At 41.8% G+C, this 20,455-nt stretch overlaps 1 protein-coding gene across 1 annotated transcript in view; it reads left to right on the top strand.

The window, feature by feature from the left end:
- Nucleotides 1–17,700: 17,700 nt before the first annotated feature.
- Nucleotides 17,701–20,455, top strand: part of LOC308131185 (uncharacterized protein) — a 40,608-nt gene continuing 37,853 nt past the window's right edge. Inside the window, exon 1 of the mRNA XM_080497812.1 lies at nucleotides 17,701–17,981. Within this exon, the coding sequence (XP_080353938.1) occupies nucleotides 17,891–17,981 (91 nt within the window). The 5' untranslated portion in view covers nucleotides 17,701–17,890. The remainder of the gene's footprint in view (nucleotides 17,982–20,455) is intronic.

Here is a 20,455-nt window from a genome sequence, read left to right on the forward strand (position 1 = left end):
TTTAATTGTGTATAACTAAATGTCAGCTGGAGTACATGAACTAACAGAAGCTACAAAAACTAAACTGATTTTTATTTCATTTCAAGCTGTATATCTCTTGACTTCAATTTCACTTTTAAATCCACACCAAATTGTGAAATACACCCAGAATCTGCTTAGGTCAACACGGGCTTCACAAGAAACCTCTGCTGACCTCAGTGTATTTTATGAGCGAGGCCGAAATTATAGGGAGGACGCTGGCGACAAACACCCAACGCCGCTTCTTTCCCCACATGTGAGCTTCACATCAAAGCTGCATTCTGACAGCTTTTATAGGGACGGCGGGCCGAAGGCTCCTGCTTATAAACGCAAAGCCAGAGGAAAACATGGCGCGCTGCCTGAGAGGAGCCGCGTAAACACCGTCACCCCCGTCAGACGACGACGCGCACGGCGGGCATCGGCCTCGTATCCGCTGAATGAAGGCATAAACAAGGTGTTGGGTTAAAAATGTGGCGCCTGAAAGGACTTCAAGTCCTGGATGTAACGAGGAAACCAACAAAGCGAGAGTGAGAGCAGAAAGTGGCGAAACTGAAGGAAAACAAGCCATCCTGAGTCCGATGCAATGAGTTAGCATTCGTGGGTTCACGCCACCACCGCAGGGGAGGAGGCGGATGGTTCGCCCTTCATCAGCCACTGCAGGATGTGACTCAGCAGAATGATTCAGGACTCAGCAGACGACCACAATTTGTCCACCAAGCCACAAGATTCAGCTCCAACTTCAAACACAGTCTGAACCCTAATGTCAGAGTTGAGGATTGTTCCTGGTTACTACTCGAATACACAAAACTTTCGTCGTGTTTGGTGTCCGTTTACACAGCAAAGGAGCCTCTGAAAATGCAACTTTTTGAATACCTAAGGTGGAACTTTTCAACGGTGCTTTTACTCCCATCTTCTAAACGCGCAACTTTTTGAAAAGGGCTCCCAAGGTGGAACTTTTTGAAAATGCACCGACTCCGTGTAAACGGAGGAAAATGTCACTTTTTGAAAACACTCCGACACGCTGTCGTCTTTTCAACAACTTTACGGGCACTCTTCATTTTTAACGTTGCGATTTCATCACAAAAACAAACAACAGAGCCAACCCGTGGCCCAGCATGCTGACGACATTGTTTTCAGACATTCTGTCATTTCCACGTGAACAGATATCATTTTCAAAATGTGGCCATGTAAATGTGAAACTTTTCTGAAAAAAAAAAAAAAAAAAAAAAGCAAGTTGATGGGTTTTCAATTGAAATATCATTGTAAACAGGACCTTTCTTTTGACTTCTTCCCTCATCTCCTTGTCCACATAGCTCCTGTCATAATTAACAGAGCCACTAGGGGTCACCATCAACATGACATCAATTAGTTTTCCCTCTTGTAAAAAAAAATAAAAAATCCTATCACAGTAACATTCAATCTTCTTGATGCTGACTCATTCAGTTTTGGTGGTATGGAAACTTTGCCTTTAATAGTCACGCAGATTTTCCCAGAACCCATCCTGACACACTCTGTGTCTTTGGAAACTTTGGGAAAAATTAAAGTTCAGTGGGTTTGAACAATTGTTGGCTGCGCATGACTGTGGCGCTGGCAGCACAGTGACGTTGAACAGGACAAGGCAAGCTTCTATTTGCACAGGGATTTCACTGGTGCAGGCGCACATTAATAATATGTGGGTGTGTATGCATGGGCGGCTTCCAAAGGAGCCGACAGACACAGAGAGAAGCATGTTACATCCATGAATAGACAGCAGGTCGCTTTCAATGGTCTTAAGAAAAGTCTTTATGATGCAACTGCTAATTATAAAAGGGCTGAATGATCACACAGTCACTCCTTGGCCTCATACCAACACATTGTAGTAGAACTGAAATCACATTCCTTTGCAGGAGATTTTGAAAATGATTTGTAATGTCATCGACAAAGTTTGTTTACATACCGAGTGTGGCGAATCATAGCTTATGAGGCTCTGTTATTGATATTGAGCATGATGGATGACAATACATTCAGTTTTTTTTTAAAGTGACTTGAAAAGCGAATTGATATTAATAGATATAATATTTAATATATTTTTAATATTATATCTAATTATGAATATTAATATAAGAAATTATATTTTCTGTTTCTACATCCTTAATTGCTGGTCATTTCGTTCATTTCATTTATCTTAAAGCGTTTTTTTGGAGTTGGCACACGCTCTGTGGAAATGTTGCATTTTTTCCCCCTATTTGTCATCGAGAGTTGACGATGGATCCTGAAACTGATCAGCTGAAAGGCAGTGAACCGGCTAAATGGCCAAAACAAATGGACCCATTGTGCAAGTTTACTTAACCAGAATTTTAGAAGTTTGCCTGAAAACATAGTTCACCTCTAAAAGATGCCCACGGCGACTGTATCGTCTCAGGAAACTGTGGCCTCGGTATCAGTCGGCAGATCTTGACGTTTGTTTAGAAAAGTACGGTTGAGAGTATTTCAACCTTTCATTTATTCTTCTGCATGGCTCTGCCGCCTGAAATTACAGACTCGAGAATAAACTTTTTGGGAAAGTCACAACTGGAAGTAAGATAAGAAGCCTTTCATCCAAGTTTTCTCATTGGAGCGAGGAGCGCCCTGTTGGAATGCTCGCCTCCTCTTTCAAGCCACTTTGAGCCTTTAAGATGCTACAGTCTCTTAACTAAAAAAGTATTGAGGAAATCTTTCGTCTCCCATGTTATTACGAGGTCTGCACCACAGCCGAGATATGAGCTTTTTGTCAGTAATTCAAATTGTATCTGAGCACATGATTTTAATTGTCACTGGTTTTACTCACTGATGAGTCCTGTATTTGGTGAGCAGGAGACATATATCCCGTCTGGCGGACAATCAAGATGTATTCCATCCTATCTTAAACATTAAAGACACAAATAGTATGATACAATCCATGTAACGCATGATTTCTTTTTTTTTTTTAAGTGAGCATCATGCTTTAGCTTCGCATAATGACCTAAAGTCCAAAGAAAACAGTAGGTAACTATACTGAAGCCATGTTTTAATTAAATATCTGCTATATGAAGTTGAAGAGGAGTGCATGCTGGTGCATGAGAGCACATGCGAAGCCCTCGTCTCTACAAGTCCCGGGCCTCTCCACATGTGTAAAACACAAGCGCGAGGCTGACCGTGAAGTATGAGCCCTGAACAAACAAAGATAGAAGGGAGCGGAGTACAGAGTTTGGCTGCGGAAGTTTTTTTCCAACCAAGAAAACTCGTTTCTGCTCTGATAAAGAGAGATAAACAACGGTCTGACATTTCCTACATGTACACTCACAAGCTGCTGAAGAGCTGAAGCTTGAACTGGAGCTGGCTGCTCTCGATGATTTGTCAGTAATAACTTGTGTTTTCATCTTTCTAAAGCAGGAGGCACTAAGACACTGCTCATGAGCCCGCAGAAGGAGGAGCACATAGCGTTGTGCATCATCATCATCGTCATCATCATCAATGGTTCTGGCTGATGGACCAACACACCCCTCCCAAGCTCCCTCTGATTTGTTCTACGTTTAAGTGGTGTTTTGCCAGTTTTTTCCAGTGTTGGTGGTTCAGCGACATTAGTGTAACTGTGGGGAGCTTTCACCGTGTGAGTGGACAACATTTTGTTCCTAATGACACACGCCAACAGGCTTCATCCTTCACTTCTCTCCCCCTGCCGTCCTCGTCTCCGCCCCCTGAGACTCTGCCTCGAAGTGTCCGGCCGCCACGTCCTCTCCTCCTGGAGATAACCCGAGGTCAGCAACGACCTCCTACAAGCCTCTGAGACCCAATCCGAATCACACTGCAGTCAACTACAGTAATTATACGATGAAAAAGAAAGGATTCACAACAGCCTCCAAAACAAATGGGCATTAAAAACACACGTATGCTCATATCACTCAAAATGGCACTTAATGGGACTTTTATAGTTGACTATCACGGTAATAACAATACAACTTGGTCGTCCGTCCATACGAACAGCTGTGTCATTCCACTGTTAATGTTTATAGCGTATAGTTCTCTGCAAACATCCATGCGTTTTCATTCTAAAAACAAAAACCAGCAGCAACCTTGTGGTTTGACATATTAACTACATGGATGTCTTTCTGACGTTTCCATGTAAACGTACATCATTTTCAAAACGCTGCCGTGTAAACATACAACATTCCTGAAATGAAAGTGTAAAAACTAGTGTTTTTTTGTTTTCAATGCTCAGAGAGCAGGACGGCGCGAGACAGCAGCTCTGCAGCTCCAACTCACGTCTTGGACAGCAAAAGTAAAAAGTAACACTTGAGTACTTGTTATTGGAATCAGCAACTGATGCATCCCGAAGTAGCAGCGTGTTGCAATGTTGAAAATGTTTGTCTGCACACAAGAAAAAGAATGCTGAGCCTATCTATCTATCTATCTATCTATCTATCTATCTATCTATCTATCTATCTATCTATCTATCTATCTATCTATCTATCTATCTATCTATCTATATCTGTATCTATATCTCTATCATATATAGATATATAGTGTATCACTATATATATATATATATATATATATATATATATATATAGAGAGAGAGAGAGATAGATATATATATAGATATAGATATAGATATAGATATAGATATAGATATAGATGCATTACATCTTGACAAGCTAGTACAAGAAGAAGAAAGTAACGCATCATCAAAGACATGTAGAAATCAAATGTCAAAGCCGCACAGAACGATGACTGCAGGCATGGCTGAAGCGGCTCCGACCTGAGATGGCTGGATAAATAACTTTGTGAGGAGCTGTCATTACTCACCTATCAGCTATTTGTAATGTTACCTGCCCGAGGTGAGCTTCTCCCCCTCCATCACTCAGCTCCCTGGAGGAGGCAGGTCACTGCACTCTGAGGCTGCTGTGTACATTAAAGGATGGTGTCTGCACAGGCATGCAGCGGGCATGTTGTAAAAGAATATGTCGAGGCGAACAGACACAGTTGTCGGAGGAGTCAAGGGAAGCTGAGGTGAGAACTTTTGTCCGCCATGTTTTTGTGTGATTCCCCTTTCACTCTTTTCTCTAACTTTCTGTTAGATTGCAACGGCTTCGAGGCCTTTCACACAGACCTCCTAATGTACGGTTTTTTTTGTTTAGTTTTTTTTTTCCCACAAAGGAAACTGAACAACCCCCCCCCCCCCCCCCTTTGACTCACAAGCACGGAGTAATAAATTACTCTGGTACATTCCACTTGGGCCTTGAGGAGACCCCCACTCTGCAGACACGCAGGGTTGGTTGACGCATCTGCAGAAGCAACTGGAATATGAGGGCCATCACCCCCCCCCCCCCCCCCCCCCCCCCCCACACACACACACACACACCCCACTGCCCTGCAGTGGAAAGAAAAGCTCACATCCTAATAAAAGTGTGACATCACCACAATGCATGCATTCTGCTTTTCTACTACCAACTGTTTGTGGATTGCAGCACTCTCATTGGAAAATAAACTTCAGCTTCTTTCCTTTGAGTTTTAATTGTTAGATTGTAAAAAAAAAAAAAAAAAGTCATAAGAGAAAAGATTTTAAGTCCTATTCCAGCTGTAATTAGTCTTCCAATGGATTTAGCATAGTCATTTTCTCAGAAAAGATGGAGTTCATTGGAGCTCCTCCTCGGTGCATTGTAAGGGGAGATGGCTTTATTATCCGAGCTCGGGAAGACTTGGACGTTTTCTGCCTCAGTATGCAGAATTTTCTCACCAGTTTGCGGTCACATGGGTTTGGAAGGAGACTTGCCGTTTTACTAAAGCCCCTTTGATTGGAGCGCTGCTCTGTGTGTAGGACTGAATAAAGATGGAAGGGAGAGGTTCATATCAAGATGGAAATAAATCTTTGATCAGGTTCTGGCAGTTTGGAAGGGTAGAACTCACCATCCAATGCTAAGTATCTGATCTGTGAAGCTTAAGGTCCCATTTAAACAACTTGAACAAGTTAGGGTCAAGAAGGCTGGAGTCTTTCCAAGTTAACACAGGGAGGTGAACTTCACCTATATGCCCCTTCAACAGTCTCAACAAGTCATATCTACATAATCATGCTCACACTAATAGCCACAGCTGGCGGCCACCATTGGGATTAACTCGGGGTGCAATGTTGCCTTGAAACCTCTGACTCATACGTGGGTGAGATGGGGAATTGAACCACCAGCAATGAGATTGGCACGGTTCCAAATGAGTCACAACCACCCTTTCTAAAATCATTCTACTGCAGGTCCACCCAAAAACAATCAACTGCGAGAGACAAGCTTCACTAACAATAATGTGTTTCTATTATGTAAACATGCAAACTTCTCACAGAAGGACCGTGAACCAGGAGTAACTTTGGTAACCACTGTTTTCAACACTAATAAAATTAATAAAAACATACCTTTCATTTACAAGCATCTGTCAAGAAACTCAAAACCAGGTGAAAACACAGCGGCAACATTAAAAAATATTCAAATGTTTGCAGTAGACTAACAGAACTAACAGTTTGGTGCACCACATCCATGGACAAGACATAAAAGAATGGGTGGTTTGTAGCAACAGACACAGTGATTTCAAGGGGGATACAAAGTCGTGACCAAGAATGTAACAAAACATTCCCAATAATTATAGATTCAACACAAATCTCTGTTGATTTATATACTCTGTAAATAGTTAAACTCAAGCAAATAAATCATCAGACATGGAAGGAACTATAAACTGTGATTCACTGGTGTGCTCTGAGTAGGTATTCAGGACTTTTGAAGCACCTTTACGATTGGTTCTCCTTGAAATCAAATCCCAAATGCAGTTAAAATGTGTTTTTAGGATGTTTTTGGGATACATTAGTGACCAAAATATATTTTTTTGGAATGGTGGGAAACAGGATGAGAACTCTGACGTCTAAAAAAAAAAGGCCACTATTGTTTCTTTGTGGTCAAATGTGGTTTGGGAGACAAGCTCAAGACAGGCTGAGAGTACAGAGGAGAAATGCTACAGATATAATACATCTATCATGAGAAATCCCTGCGTCTCTCCAGGAGGAGCTGAAGGAGCGGCTGGGAAGAGTGAGCATTTGTTGAGCTTGCAGAAATCGCGGCTTGGACTGGAGTGCATGAATAAATCTGTAGGAATGCTCGCATTGACCCAACTGCGCGGTTCAAGCGCCAAGTAAAAATAATGGGATTGGTTAAGTCACAGATGTGGGCAAGGAATCCATGAAAGACAGTGGGTTATTCACTGCAACTCTCCTTTAATCTCTACCTAACCTGAAGATCAGTGTCAACTCTTATCCGCTTTCATCTCCAACACAATGAGCCTTCAAGTGGATAAAGAGAACATACAGAACTTTCTATAGCAGCTGCTCGAGAAACATATTAAAAAGCCTAATGAGCTCTGCTGAGAAGACTGGGATCTGGCTTGTCTGATCATCCGAGTGCCTCTTCAAGAAGAAGTGCTTTGTTGCAGGTCGACGATGTGAGCGCTGCCTGATCTGCTGGTGCTTTCACATTCATCATTGTTCAAGCTCTCCCCGCACAGCTGAAGGCCCCCTGGAACACCGCGAGTCAAGATTAAGGTGAAAAGTATGAAGTCAAGTATTTCTTCATTTCTCCAAGCTGAGGATACAGCAAACAGCCCGCCAGCTCTCAAACTGTTTGACAGCCATGCGAGCCTCCGGGCCCTGCAAAGTGCTATAAGCCTGTATGAAGCCTTCGCTTCTCGTACAAACACACAAGTTCAGTCATGTTCCAACAGAAAGGAGGGATGTATAGAAAAAGTTAGGGTTTTTGTCATTTTCTTCCAATCTTTCTATAGTTTACCCTCAAAGAGAATAAAGAAAAAAGGATGTTTCTCATGTTTTTCAAACGTAAATAACATCTTATATTGTAGGTATGCATATTTATATAATTGCCATAGCCTACATTATGACAGTTAATGCTGAGAGCTGATAAAATGTATTATCTGTGGCTGCTAACAAGTACAACTGAGAAATATTTACATCTTTAACATGTTTTACAGCTTGTTTAAGACGCATCATTTATACATTTTCATTTCACAAATGTTTTACGTTTACACCGCAATGTTTTGAAAATGATGTCTGTTTACACAGAAATGGCAGAAATGCTGAAAACTATGTCGTTTTCATGTGGGACCACTAGTGGGTCCTGTTGATGGTTTTTGTAATGAAACCACAAGCACCAGAGAATAATTCACTATAAATATCAACAATGGCGAGTACACCAACATTGGAGACAGAGTTGGAGTGTTTTCAAAAAGTTCCACGTTGGAGCTGTTTTAAGACACAAATTTCTATTTCTCAGTCTCTATGGAAATGGGGCGGTGCAACTTTTCTTTTTTTTTCAACGCCGCTACTGTGCATGCACAGCGTGTCCTATATTGTTCTCTGCTTTGCGTTCGATGTGTGGTTACATTTCAAAAACCACTAACAGCACCCACTATTGACCTGGAAAGCAAACTACATCGTTTTCAGATTTTGTGCCATTACCGTGTAAAAGGACAGAATTTTCAAAATGTTACTTTTCTGAAACGTGTTCTGTTTTGTATTAGTTTGTTGAGTTGTTTAAAAAAAACTTTTGGGAGGTGACCATAGATAATTTGAAAGGGTCCTACAAATAATATTAACAATAATAATAATAATAATAATAATAATAATAATAATAATAATAATAATAACAATAATGATAATAATAATAATAGTAAAATATGATGCGTTTTCTCCTGAAATGCTGTTGTGTAAATGGGGCCTGAAGGTTTTATCTTGGTATTACCACTCAGTCCTCACATCTCTCTGGAGAGTCTGGCGAGCTTCTCTGAGGAAAGTCACAATTTCTGAAGTCTCGTGCATATCGTCTCTCTTTCAGACAGAAAGATCATCTGTCTAGTCATGATCTCATTAGAACTTTGTGCACATGGTCAAACCACACTGAGGAAAAAGTCTGCCTCTTTCAGTCCTCGGAGATGTAGGAAAAGAAGTGTATGAAGAGAAAATCATCAGTTAATAAACATCTGCAACTCAAGCTGCAAAGTGATCCCCATGATGATGAACAGCCCGCGACAGTTAACATCTTTTAGCTGTTTTAAGAAAACTCTGTGCGAGTTCTACATTTCTGCCCACCAGTTCCCCCTTCTCGAGCCTCTCCACTCCTCTGTCTGGAAAGTAAACAAACGTCTGAGTCCGGCACTCAAAAGGCAGGACTTCCATCCCCCCTCGGAGATAGCTGGCCAATGACTCATGCGCCGCGGCCTCCGTCCTCCTCACATTTTCCACAAGGTGCAAATCATTTCCCCACAACCATGTAAAACCAAATCTACATGTGGTCAGACATTAGGCCGCACTGGAAACCTCTCCGCCGCTCCGTTTGCTCTGAGCGTTCCAGGAAGAAGACAGCGAGGAAGGTTTCTTCTACATTTCTCAATGCAACATCATGGATGCATTGCAACAGTCGCACAGAATAATGGATCATTTTCAATATGAGTTTTTACACTGAAGTGTCTCCCCCATAAATAAAAATCCTCCTTGTTTTGGGCTCCTCCCACGCAGTGAAGGAAATCCCTTCCCCAGATTTCTCGCTGTCTGCCCAGAGGAACTTTCCAGTGACGGATGACTGTTGTGTTTCAGCTTTGTTTCATCATTTGTCACCTGGCATTCCTGCGCCGTTGTGTCGAAGGCTTCGTGTGTTGCGGCTTGTCCGGAAAGCGCCTATTTAAGATCATTCATCACCACTACAAAAGTCAGCACCTCTGTGTTTCTGAGGAAACAAATTGGTCAACAAAAGTCAATATTAGTCAGTATTTGGGTTATTCATCCAGTAAAGAAGCAGTTCCTGAATTTACAACCAGCCGATGCTCCAAGCGGGGGACGCCGCCACAAACTTTAATCAACTTTTTATATTAACGACAGATCAAAGGTCTGTGCTTAACAAGAGTGTCGCTGGAGTTTGTAAAACCGCAAAACTGCTGTCACTCCCAGGACTGTTACTGGCCTTTTTGTCACTCTTATTTCCCCAAACTTTCATCAACCTTGTATCCAGGTTCAGTAGTCAGCAGGAAAAGGTCCAGATAAATGACTTGTTCACTCGCTGCCCAACACTGCAGGTCAGTCAAACTCCAATAGTACAGTCCGGCCAAAGAGCTTGTCAGAAGGCTGGGAAACTCTGTTGCTGTTTGTTGGTTTACTATAGTGGGGAGGTGTAAAGATGTCGGCACAGCATCAGTATCTGCACATAAACACTAAAAAAATAAGCATTGGCATGAAATGCTGATGGTCGTGCGCTGACTTTCTTTTTTTGGGCGCAACCAACAGGAGCACATGAAACTAAAATAACATCTTGGAAGATGGAAAAGACCAAAACAGAGCTGAAAGAAGAGTTTATAACAAGTTTAAGGTGACCTCGCCGACAACATAGACAACCTGTTTTAAAAGTCTAAATATTAGAACAATATAATTTAAAGCACTTATGAGCCTGAGACATAAGAACACATATGCAGATTTCAACAAAATGCTAAATTCACTTAGAGCAACATGAAACGTTTAGACTCCATAAAGTGTCATTTCTGCAGTTATTATCAGAAGACAACACAGTAAGAAAATTGTACAAGACCATTTTTTTAGTCTTTGAAAAAAACACGTCACGCTTGTATTTAAATATTGTTGGTAAATGGATTTCACTTAAAGTGCTTTTCTACTGCTTGAGCGGTGCCAAAAGCACTTATGCTAACAATATACTATAAACATGAACAATGTTGAGTATATGGATATTTGTATGGAAAGATGATGAAGTTGGATTGTTACTCCAGGTGATTGTCTACTACCAAGTCAAGAACTAGGAGTCAAATCCGGATTGTTGAGAAGAAAACAAAACAACAAGAAATTTGTCAGAAACTATCGTGCTAAGTGATGTTTCTTTCAAGTCAGAGCTCAAATAATCACTATCCAGTGTGTCGAGCTAGATAAAATTAAAAAAATCTTATTCATCTCTTTCAAGAAGTTAAAATCAGATTAGTTGGGAAAAAAAAAAAATTCTCATCAAATTATTCCCAGATCTGTATATTTACCCGACACATTAAAGTTTAGATCTAGCACTAGTACTTCTTTAATTAAGCTTAATCTGTCCTTGTTTTCTAGATGAATTTTATACATCTGCATCAGAAGAGGAGCAGGAAATCCAGGGAAGCGTTTTACTTCTGTTTTCTGCAGAAGCAAGCGACCCCGGGCTCACTGCACCATGCGGCTCTCACATGTGGGCACTGAGGAGGGGCTCCGGGGCCCCCGGTGTAGGTTACAAGGTTTCCTGAGCTCAGCCTTCACGGAAACGCAGCCGGTGCTTAAAACAACACACCGCCGATGTGTGGACGAGTGCCGGATTACACGTTCAAAGAGGCAGATTAGGTGCGAACATGAATTAATCATCAGCGAACAAATACAATCACAAATACAACGTCTGACTAGTGAGAGACATTGAGGCATGACTGGATTGACCAGTTCTTGTGGCTGAGAACGTTTTTGTACCTGAGGCGCTTACTTTCTCCTGTTTGGGAAATCAGATTCTCTCGTTGCGAGTCGTCTGATGTTATTGTCTCTACTTTGCCGGCCTCTTGTGTGTTGTGGGTTTTCGGGGGGGGGGGGGGGGGGGGGGGGGGGGGGGGGGCGGGGAGTCAGGGTTAGATGACTTTAGCAGATGAGCCAGGACCGTGAAAGTGCATGTTAGGAAAGCGGGGAAAGTCATCACATCCCTGGCAGCCAGAGTGTGTAGGGAGGATTGTAGAGTGGGAGATTGATTGGGGGGGTGGGGGGAGGGATTTTTCCGTTGTAGGAAGTTTGCTCCCAGCTTACAACTTTGAGATCTTCCATTTCACTCGTTTTTTTTTTTGTTTTTTTTTAACGATTCTGTGTTAAACAGCCGTCGTTTGGATCAAATTTAACAGAACAAACCCAAAGGTGAAAACACAAACACAAGTCCACATGTAACATGCAGCCACACCTTTAAATCTTTCACATCTTCTACACAGTTTAAAAAGATCGTCCACGCGTTTACGTTATCTTGCCCAAACTGCTCCGGCTCTGTTTACTCTGGCAATAGCTGGAAAAACTGTTGTTTACATCTGGCTCACAACGCGGCTGTGAACGTCTTATCAAGCGTACGAGACGGACTTTAAGATTCCAGCTCAGCTCAGGACTGAATTTTGTAAGACATTGCTAATGGTGTACATATTAATGGCTCGACTCCAGCCCCACATTTCAAACGTCTTAATTCCTTCCTCTCAGGAATTTGAGGTCAGGTCTGCCTCCCCTTAAAAGTTTTTTGTCAAACTCTCCAAATATTTTACAATTGTCTGGTCTGAGCAATCAAACTTTGGTACAGTTTGTATGAATATGCAATTCAGCAGGGAGCGATGTGGAACATTCCCCAACCGGATGTGGACCTCAGACCTCAGGGCTTGAATTAAATTCAGATATAATCTTGGCCGAACCAGAAATCCAAAGTGTTTGTTCTTTGTCTGACTAGATGCCAGATGAAGGTGGGTGGAAAAGACAAATATTCAATTCAAAAGATGCTGAAATGTATAAAGAATAGAATTGTTATGTTTATAGAGTCGTACTATAAATGTGGAAAGTTAAGTCATCTCTGTATAGTGCAGGGAGCAAACCAAAACTAAACTTTGAAACTCTATTCATCGATTTGCACCCACTGTGTGCTGACGTGCACAAAAAAAAATAAAAATAAAATAGATCGCTTGTTGTTTGCATTAGTTTTACAGGTGATTTACTGAGAATAAGACCATGGCAAGGCAAGTATATTTATATATACCATACAGACACATTTAATAGTTCTTTACAAAGAAATAAAACACATATATTAAAAGAAAGCGGTTAAGAAAGGCATAAAAATGTAAATGTCATAAATAAAGTTAAAGCTATTTAAATATTAGGGTGAAAAAAATAATAAAACCCATCATTTATTGGAAAGCCGCAGCAAATAATAGTGTTTTAAGTGCACTCATCAATTTAATTTTTACGCTTACTCAGCAGGTATACCTATCCATGAATGACCACAAGGCCAGGCCTCCAGTGGGCGCTCTTGGTTGTTTTTGTAATGAAATCACACACATCCAGCCTAAAGGGTTGACATTAGGATTTAAAGCACAAGTTCTATTGACTCTGCAACAATGGAGGAGTTTTTAAAGGATGCCCACGAATGAATTTTCTTTTTCACTGATGCTCTTTCAGTCTGTGGCAAATTTATGAAGGAGTCTGCACAAGACACTATAAAAAAGGCAAGAACAAGAGTACAGCTGTGGCAAATATTCAGAGAAAATGTGTGCCATGTCCAGGTCTCTTTAATCTCAGTGTGATTGTTGGACAGAGTCGACTCTCCTGTGATGTAAATATATCATGGAGGTTTGCATCTTACAATAGGCGCCATGTGCTCTCCATCTGCTCCCACATTCTTCCCGTCCGGTCCCGCGGTGCACTTTGCAAGTAACAGCAGTTTAAGGAATTCTGTCTCTGGGATTAAAGTGTGATCTCTGAAAATCCCCAATAGACACAGTGTTAGTTTGGCTCGAAAGGGGACAGCGGACACGCCGGTGCTGCACTCGCTCTGGCTCGCACTATCTTGTTTATTACAAGATTTTGGCAATCGTAGTCTTGGCGACTTTGACACTGCTAATTATTTCCATTCTGTAGTTTAGTGCAAAAATAAACTACCTCCCCTCCCCACTTGCCTCTGTCAATACCATTTGAGCTCTGAAAAAGGAGCACAGAATGCCACAGAAATGAGTTTGAATTTCACCAAAAACAGTCCAAACACACCTTTCAGACCTGCAAAACATGCTGTTTTACAGTCTGGTCTGGTTCTGTGTTCAGATAACTCAAATGTTGAGTGTTAAATCGCTGCACCAGACACTTTCTGCTGCAGTCATCAGTGTCACTCAGAACTATTTACCTGACAAAAAGGAAAACGTGGATAATATGCAGTGATGCCATTTTGGCTTTGTTATAGAAAGAAGAATTTGGTTTGGAAGTAATTTGATGCTGTTTAACTCTACACACTCTTTTCCTCCTTACAATAGGAAGGAGCTTGATGATGGATAATGTCAGATGTACACAGGGTAAAGGTGGTTACATCCCTTTTTTTTACTCCCAAAGTGATTCTGCTCTCGATTGTCCCTGATTCCCGAAATTCTTACACCAATGTTCTGAACCAGCCAACAATGAAATCGTCAAACCAGAATAAAACACAGTGACTGTATACATTTTTTCCAGGATTCTGGCTTTATGCTTCTCGTTCCCAAAAAATGTTGTCAAAATGTTTGTCTTAAACAATCTGATGGGAAAAATTGAATTTTTGAAAAAGTAGACGGGGAAAAAACTATTTTTGTAAATATCAGCAATGTGTAAACATGACCTACGAATAATCAACAATTCACATTCTGGCCAATGTGGTTCTCCCAACTAACATTGTGCAAAAAGTAAAAGTGTATAACTTTTCCAACCTGTAGCAAAAGACAGGAGAGTTCTATTACAAAGGTCACAAGTTTGATTTAAGTTGACTTATAACGACAGGAAGTGGACGTGTATAATCACCCCCCAAATCCCTGAAATATGAATCAAAACAGCTCTCGCCATCTCTTTTTTCATGTATTACTGTTGGTGGTGACAGGATAATGTTGGAGGCTGAGTCTGTGCCTCTTTTGAAAGAAGAAACCAGGAGCTGTAGATTGATTGGCTTCCTGTTAGAAACATTAAGAAATCACCCAAAACTTAGAGCTCCACTGTTCATGTACAACAGAAAAAACCCTCCATCTCCAGTTTTCCAGATTGTTTTAAAACTCTAAATCTAAATGCGTCATTTCCTGATCATTGGTAAAACAGTAATATGTGGATGAGCCGAGCCGAATTTGAATATAGTGTGTAATAATAGTGACAATAGAGTGACTGAGTGATCACAGTTTACAAAATGAACGTCAGAGTTCAATGTCAAGCCACGCTGCTTCAAGGTCGGTGTTTTGATTCCTGGCTTCACACAGTTTTTGGACACTTAGCATAATGCTAGCACTTAAAACTGAGACACCAGAGCCCAGCTGTTGAAGGAAATGACTCAGTGTCTCTCTCTTTCGTCTTTTCCCAGACTGATGGACTCAGAGCCTCAGTTTTTTATTACTTTTTAATTAGAAACAAATGGGAGGTATGAATATGACAGAATTTCATGTGATTTATTCGCAGAAACAATAATATCCAATGCTACCGAACTGAAAGTAATGCTGCAGTAATGCAGCTTTAAACTTGTTGGGAAGGTGGACAGCATTTAAACGAGAGAAACAAACAAAGAAAATGTCGGTCTTTAGCGGTGCAGCTTTATTACTGATATCAGAGGCCACGTAAACCAAGTGGAGGACATAAAGAGCACAAGGTATATTTATTTCTCTCATTACACTAATAAATATTTTAACATTTATAACATATGGACATATGAGTTTGAACAGAAATAGAATCAAGATGTTTTATTTTTGTATGGATTTCTTAACTTTTGAAATAACTGCCTTGTAGAGTGACATCAGATGGAGATTTTTTCCCCACTTCCATGATACTTACGAGCACACAATTAAAGTAACAATACAGTCGGGGCATCAATGGTGTTTTATTTTCAACTAATAATGAGTTTCCCAGCGAGACGTTACACAAACCTTGATTTCCACTAATAGATTCCCAGATCACGTTTGACAGCGTTCTTTGCACCGAGTACATCTGTGGCAGCAACAGGCAGCGACTCGCTGTGTTTGCTGATGCTTCCTTTATTCCTGCATTCAGAGGACGAGGGAGGAAGTCGTTCTGGTGCACACTTTCTGTGCTCTGAGGGATGGGGGGGGGGGGGGGGGGGGGGGGGTTTGGCAGACATGTTTAGGAGGGCAGGACAGAAAACAGCTGTCATTCTCATTAGCTCTGCTCTGGCGTCTTGACCTCCCCCTTTTCCTTTCTCTCTGTGCCGCCACAATCACACCCTGTCTGATGGAGAGCCGATCACCTGACGCTGTCAGCGCCTCGTGGACACGCCACACAGCTGCTTCCTGTCGGACACGACAGGTTTACGTGCAATAAAGGTCGACTCAGAAACGTCGTGTCAAGCGTCACATGAAAATTCATTTTAATTGAAATGCTGGATGGATGGATGTCCATCCTTCGAATGTAGTATTTTAAAATGTATGACATAACATGTTTACTCTAAACTTTAATGCATTAATGCACGTAAGCTGCATGAGGCCCATCCTGATTCTTGTCGTTCCCCGTTTTTATCGTTGTAGTTCGCTCGCTTGGCGTCTCTGTAAGTTCTGTGTCCGTTTTCATTCGTGCTGTGTCGTACTTGTGTTGCATTCATGAAGTGTCACAAACACAATTTAGCTATATTTTATAAAAAATTTACCTGTTGTGGCCATTTTTGAAGGTTTTTTTTCCATGGATTTTCCTGCTCTAGCTACTTTAGACATCTGGACTATTTTATAATAATAATAATAATAATAATACATTTTATTTGTATAGAGCTTTTTAAAACACTCAAAGACACTTTACATCATCATAAGACGTCAGAGGAGAGAAGATGTGCAATTTACTATGGAAACAAGAACTGGAGACATTTTACCAGAAGAACTTTCTGCTGCAAGTTTCCTGACGTCAAACAGTTAAAGTACACCGACATGGGTTGACATCCAGAACTTCTTGTTCAAATGAATTGCTAAAATCCTGCTCAGTAGAGAATCCCTCTGCAGTTCATTTCTCTCTCCTACATCTGTAATTTCACAGCAAAGATGAGTTATTGACTTCCCCCCCAGGCCAACTCAGAGACTTTCCACGTTCCCCATTTCTACAAAAACATTGTAAAATATGTCCTTGCTTTGATTTTTGGACCATGTGGGATGTCTGCTTAGTTTGTCTCGAACAAACGTTAAATCGTTTTGAAAGAACTTTTAACGCTCGTATTCATTGATAAGACATACTGCAGAAGTACAGTGGGCAGATTCCATGTTACCACCATAAGTCAAGAGGTCTTGACCTCAGATTTCTCTCTAAATTTACACCCCGGATTCCTTAAAGATGACCACCTACGTTCATGACCACCCACAGTGACCGTCACGCGCAGCCTCACATTTGGTCTTTATCACTATTATTCTGCACTTTTGGTTTGAAATGATTCAAAGGAACACACAGCGGATCAAACGTGATCTTCCTGTGCAGCTTCTCCTTACCAAACAATAGTTATAAACTCTATTCTTGCTTTTAATTGGCCTGTAAAAAAAAAAAAAAAAAGGGATCCTCGGCTCATTGCAGGTCTCATTTGGTGCTCCGAAAAAGGCAATAAAATGTCACTTTTATGATCTTGCTTAGCAACCACTTCTGAAGACATAGCAAGTAAAAAAAAAAAAACCCCAACAACAACAACAACCTCCAAGCAAGCAAAAGTCATTTAAGCCCATCTGCCCCGGTAAGACGAGACAATTATCTCTTGAGATAGTCAGCCGGAGAGAATCACTGGAAAGTATGAAGGCTTGTGAACATGGGTGTAGTTCTCCCACAGCCAGCGAGAGGATGGTTATGGGAGAGGGCTGACAAAAGGGGGAGGAAAATTAGGCTGGCCAGCATTCTTCTCATTTAAAGCAGTATCTACACGGGAGGGGAAAAAACGCCGCTCTCGCAGTCTGGGCTGGGTCTGCGTGCTGCTTACAAGGAGAGGCACTCTTGTATTCATGGTGGTGTAGTGATAACCTGAGCATTTTTTTTTCTTCCCCTCCTCTCTTTTTTTTAAATCCCTTTTTCCCCCCATCGCTTTGCACACGGGAAAGCTCATGTCTGTCTTATGAAGACATGATGAGCTCTGTGCATTTAAGGACTTTCTTTTTTCTGGTGGTCTCCGTGTCTCAGGTTCTGATTGTGACATGTCAAGACGTGAACAGCGGTAAGTGAAGTCCTTGCTTGTTTTAACTCCTAATTGCTGGCGGTTGGCGACGTGTGAAGGTGGCCGACCTTCAGCCATTTGCTTTGGGACTGTTTTGGTTGTTTGGTTGAACAGAGTTGAATGGCATCCGATTTGAAGGACAGCGATTTGCCAAAAAGTCTTGAGAGGGTTTCTCCTTGATTCTGGGGCACTTTTGTCAGATATTATTTTTAGTCTTTTAGAGGGAAATTTAAACTTCAGTTGTTCTGCTGCTCGGTTGCAACGCCACTTTTGAGACAAACCTTACATGGAAATTGAAGACTTATGTGGGACTTACAAAACCAAGGTGCGGATTATGCGCATTTGACCAACGAGCTCTGCATGTCAGGAAACGGTCCCACGGAACATCTGTCAGCGATTGCGAGTGATGTCACCCCGAGGCGCTGTAAATGTACTGGAGAGGTGGGGGCGAGCACCTTTGCGGTTTTTACATTAAACCCCGAGGCACTCCGCCGCCACTCTTGGACCGTTCATCTGGCGTCACCGCAGCGCCCCCCCCCCCCCCCACCGTTGGACGGCGCTGTACATCTGCAAAAAGAATTTCAGCACCACAGCTCTAGAAGTTGGGGGGGGGGGGGGGGGGGGGTTTGTGTGTTAACTCAGGACAGATGTGAGGCGACACGAGAAGCAGAGATGCTGTTGGACTCTGAGTCACTGATGTCTCCAGCTGGAACACCTGAGCTACTCTTGTTTTAGTTTGACCTGTGGTTCCACCTTCCTCTCTTTTTCTCTCCGTCTCTCTTTCTTCTTCCCCCCCCTGCTCTCCTTTCTCTCCTTTCCAGTGGGAGTGTTCGAAGCCTCCGCGTCGTCAGCCAGACCGTATTGTTTCTACGTATGATGTCATAGGCCACAGCGAGCATCGGAAAGTTCACATGATGGACTCCCGGTGGCGCGCGGCACAGATAGACGGTGTTTATTGCTTTTAAAACGCTGCTTCACCCTCTGGAAAGTCCAAGTTTTTTTTCTTCAGCTTGGCATTATCAAGAATATGTTTCTGCTCAGGCTCATTTTCACATAAAGCAGAGACCACTGCGAGATACCGTGGCGCTGGTTAAAGCTGCACCTGGCAGATACGTTAAACCACTGAAGAAATTGTGACGGTGGAGGGGTTTTTTTTGGGGGGGGAGGGCTCATCCATACTGATTTCACTTGGTTTGAAATTCGGAAAAAAAAAAAAAAAAGAGCTCAGTGTGTAGAAGTGTGTCTTTGTTGGCTTTTGCGCGTCATGTTTTGACTCATTCGATCTCGCAGGCCTTCTTTTCCATGGAGTCGTGGTGGGTGAGGCGGTTGTAGTTCGACCAAATGAAAACAGTGGAAAGTTCATGGTTTTTGTAGACTCAGGGAAAATGTGGCTCACCAGCACTTTGACACAATGTACTCATGTGGCTGTGAGGGGAGCGGAGGGGGGTTTACAGAGGGATTCACCGCTTACATGTGCACTCGGTGGTTCTTTTTCGACGAGCTCCAAGCCTTAACACTGTCTTCCTCAAGCCTTTCAGCGAGCCTGGGCTCAGTGTGGGGCGTTGCATGTGCCGTGGCAAAATCATTAGCATTTAATTGGAATCTTTATAAGGGAAACTGCAGCTTTGAATTAAGTGCAGCTGATGAAATTCTGTAATTAAAAGCAGAACTTTTCTCGACAGTTTTAGATTTGATCTGAAAAAAAGTAAATTAAATCCAGGTCGCTGTCCTAACCTAATTTAATCAGTTTAATTAAGAACCTGGGTTGACTTGAAGGTAAAAACTAGCTTGGTATTAGTAGTTTAATCCTCATCAATGCAAGACAATTTGTTCAATTCAAAAAACAGAAAAACTGGAAGACTTGTTTATCACACAGCTTTTTAAGGATGCAAAATTCTTAACTTGCTCAGACCGAAACATTTTATAGCTTCCAAATTGGTCATACTGCTTCGGTGTGCTCATTTTTCCACTGTGAATTTGTGTCTAGAAAGAAAAAAATCTTCTAGATATGTGATATTGGCTGAATCAAATCAAACAGAGCTGTGCCTCATATGACTTGTGCATGTGTGGAGTGTTTGCTCACAAAGAAAATGAGAGGTTCAAGAAGATGAGTGTGATGATGAGGGTTGGAAATAAGGAAAGGAGTATAAATATGCAAAACCCGATATTTGGAGTAAAGGAGAACATGGAAAAAAGTAGCTGGAAAGTACTGACTCCAATAACAGAAACTGATGTCAAAAGTTTTAGCCAGGGAGAGAAATCATGCTGCGTGTGCATGCTTGTGTGTGTGAGCTTGTGTGTGTGAGAACGCTCCTCCCAGATGAAGACTTAGCTGTAAAACATCTTCAAAGATGCCACTTTGTGCCTCACTTCAAAGGCCCGTAACAACCCGAGATGGTAAAACCAGTGGTTTACTTGAGTCTGTTAGCAGAGTCTCGTTTATCTCCCTATCAACCAGTTTAGTTTTTGGTTTT

This window comes from Blennius ocellaris (genome assembly GCF_963422515.1).
Source record: "Blennius ocellaris genome assembly, chromosome: 6".
Taxonomy (NCBI): Eukaryota; Metazoa; Chordata; class Actinopteri; order Blenniiformes; family Blenniidae; genus Blennius; species Blennius ocellaris.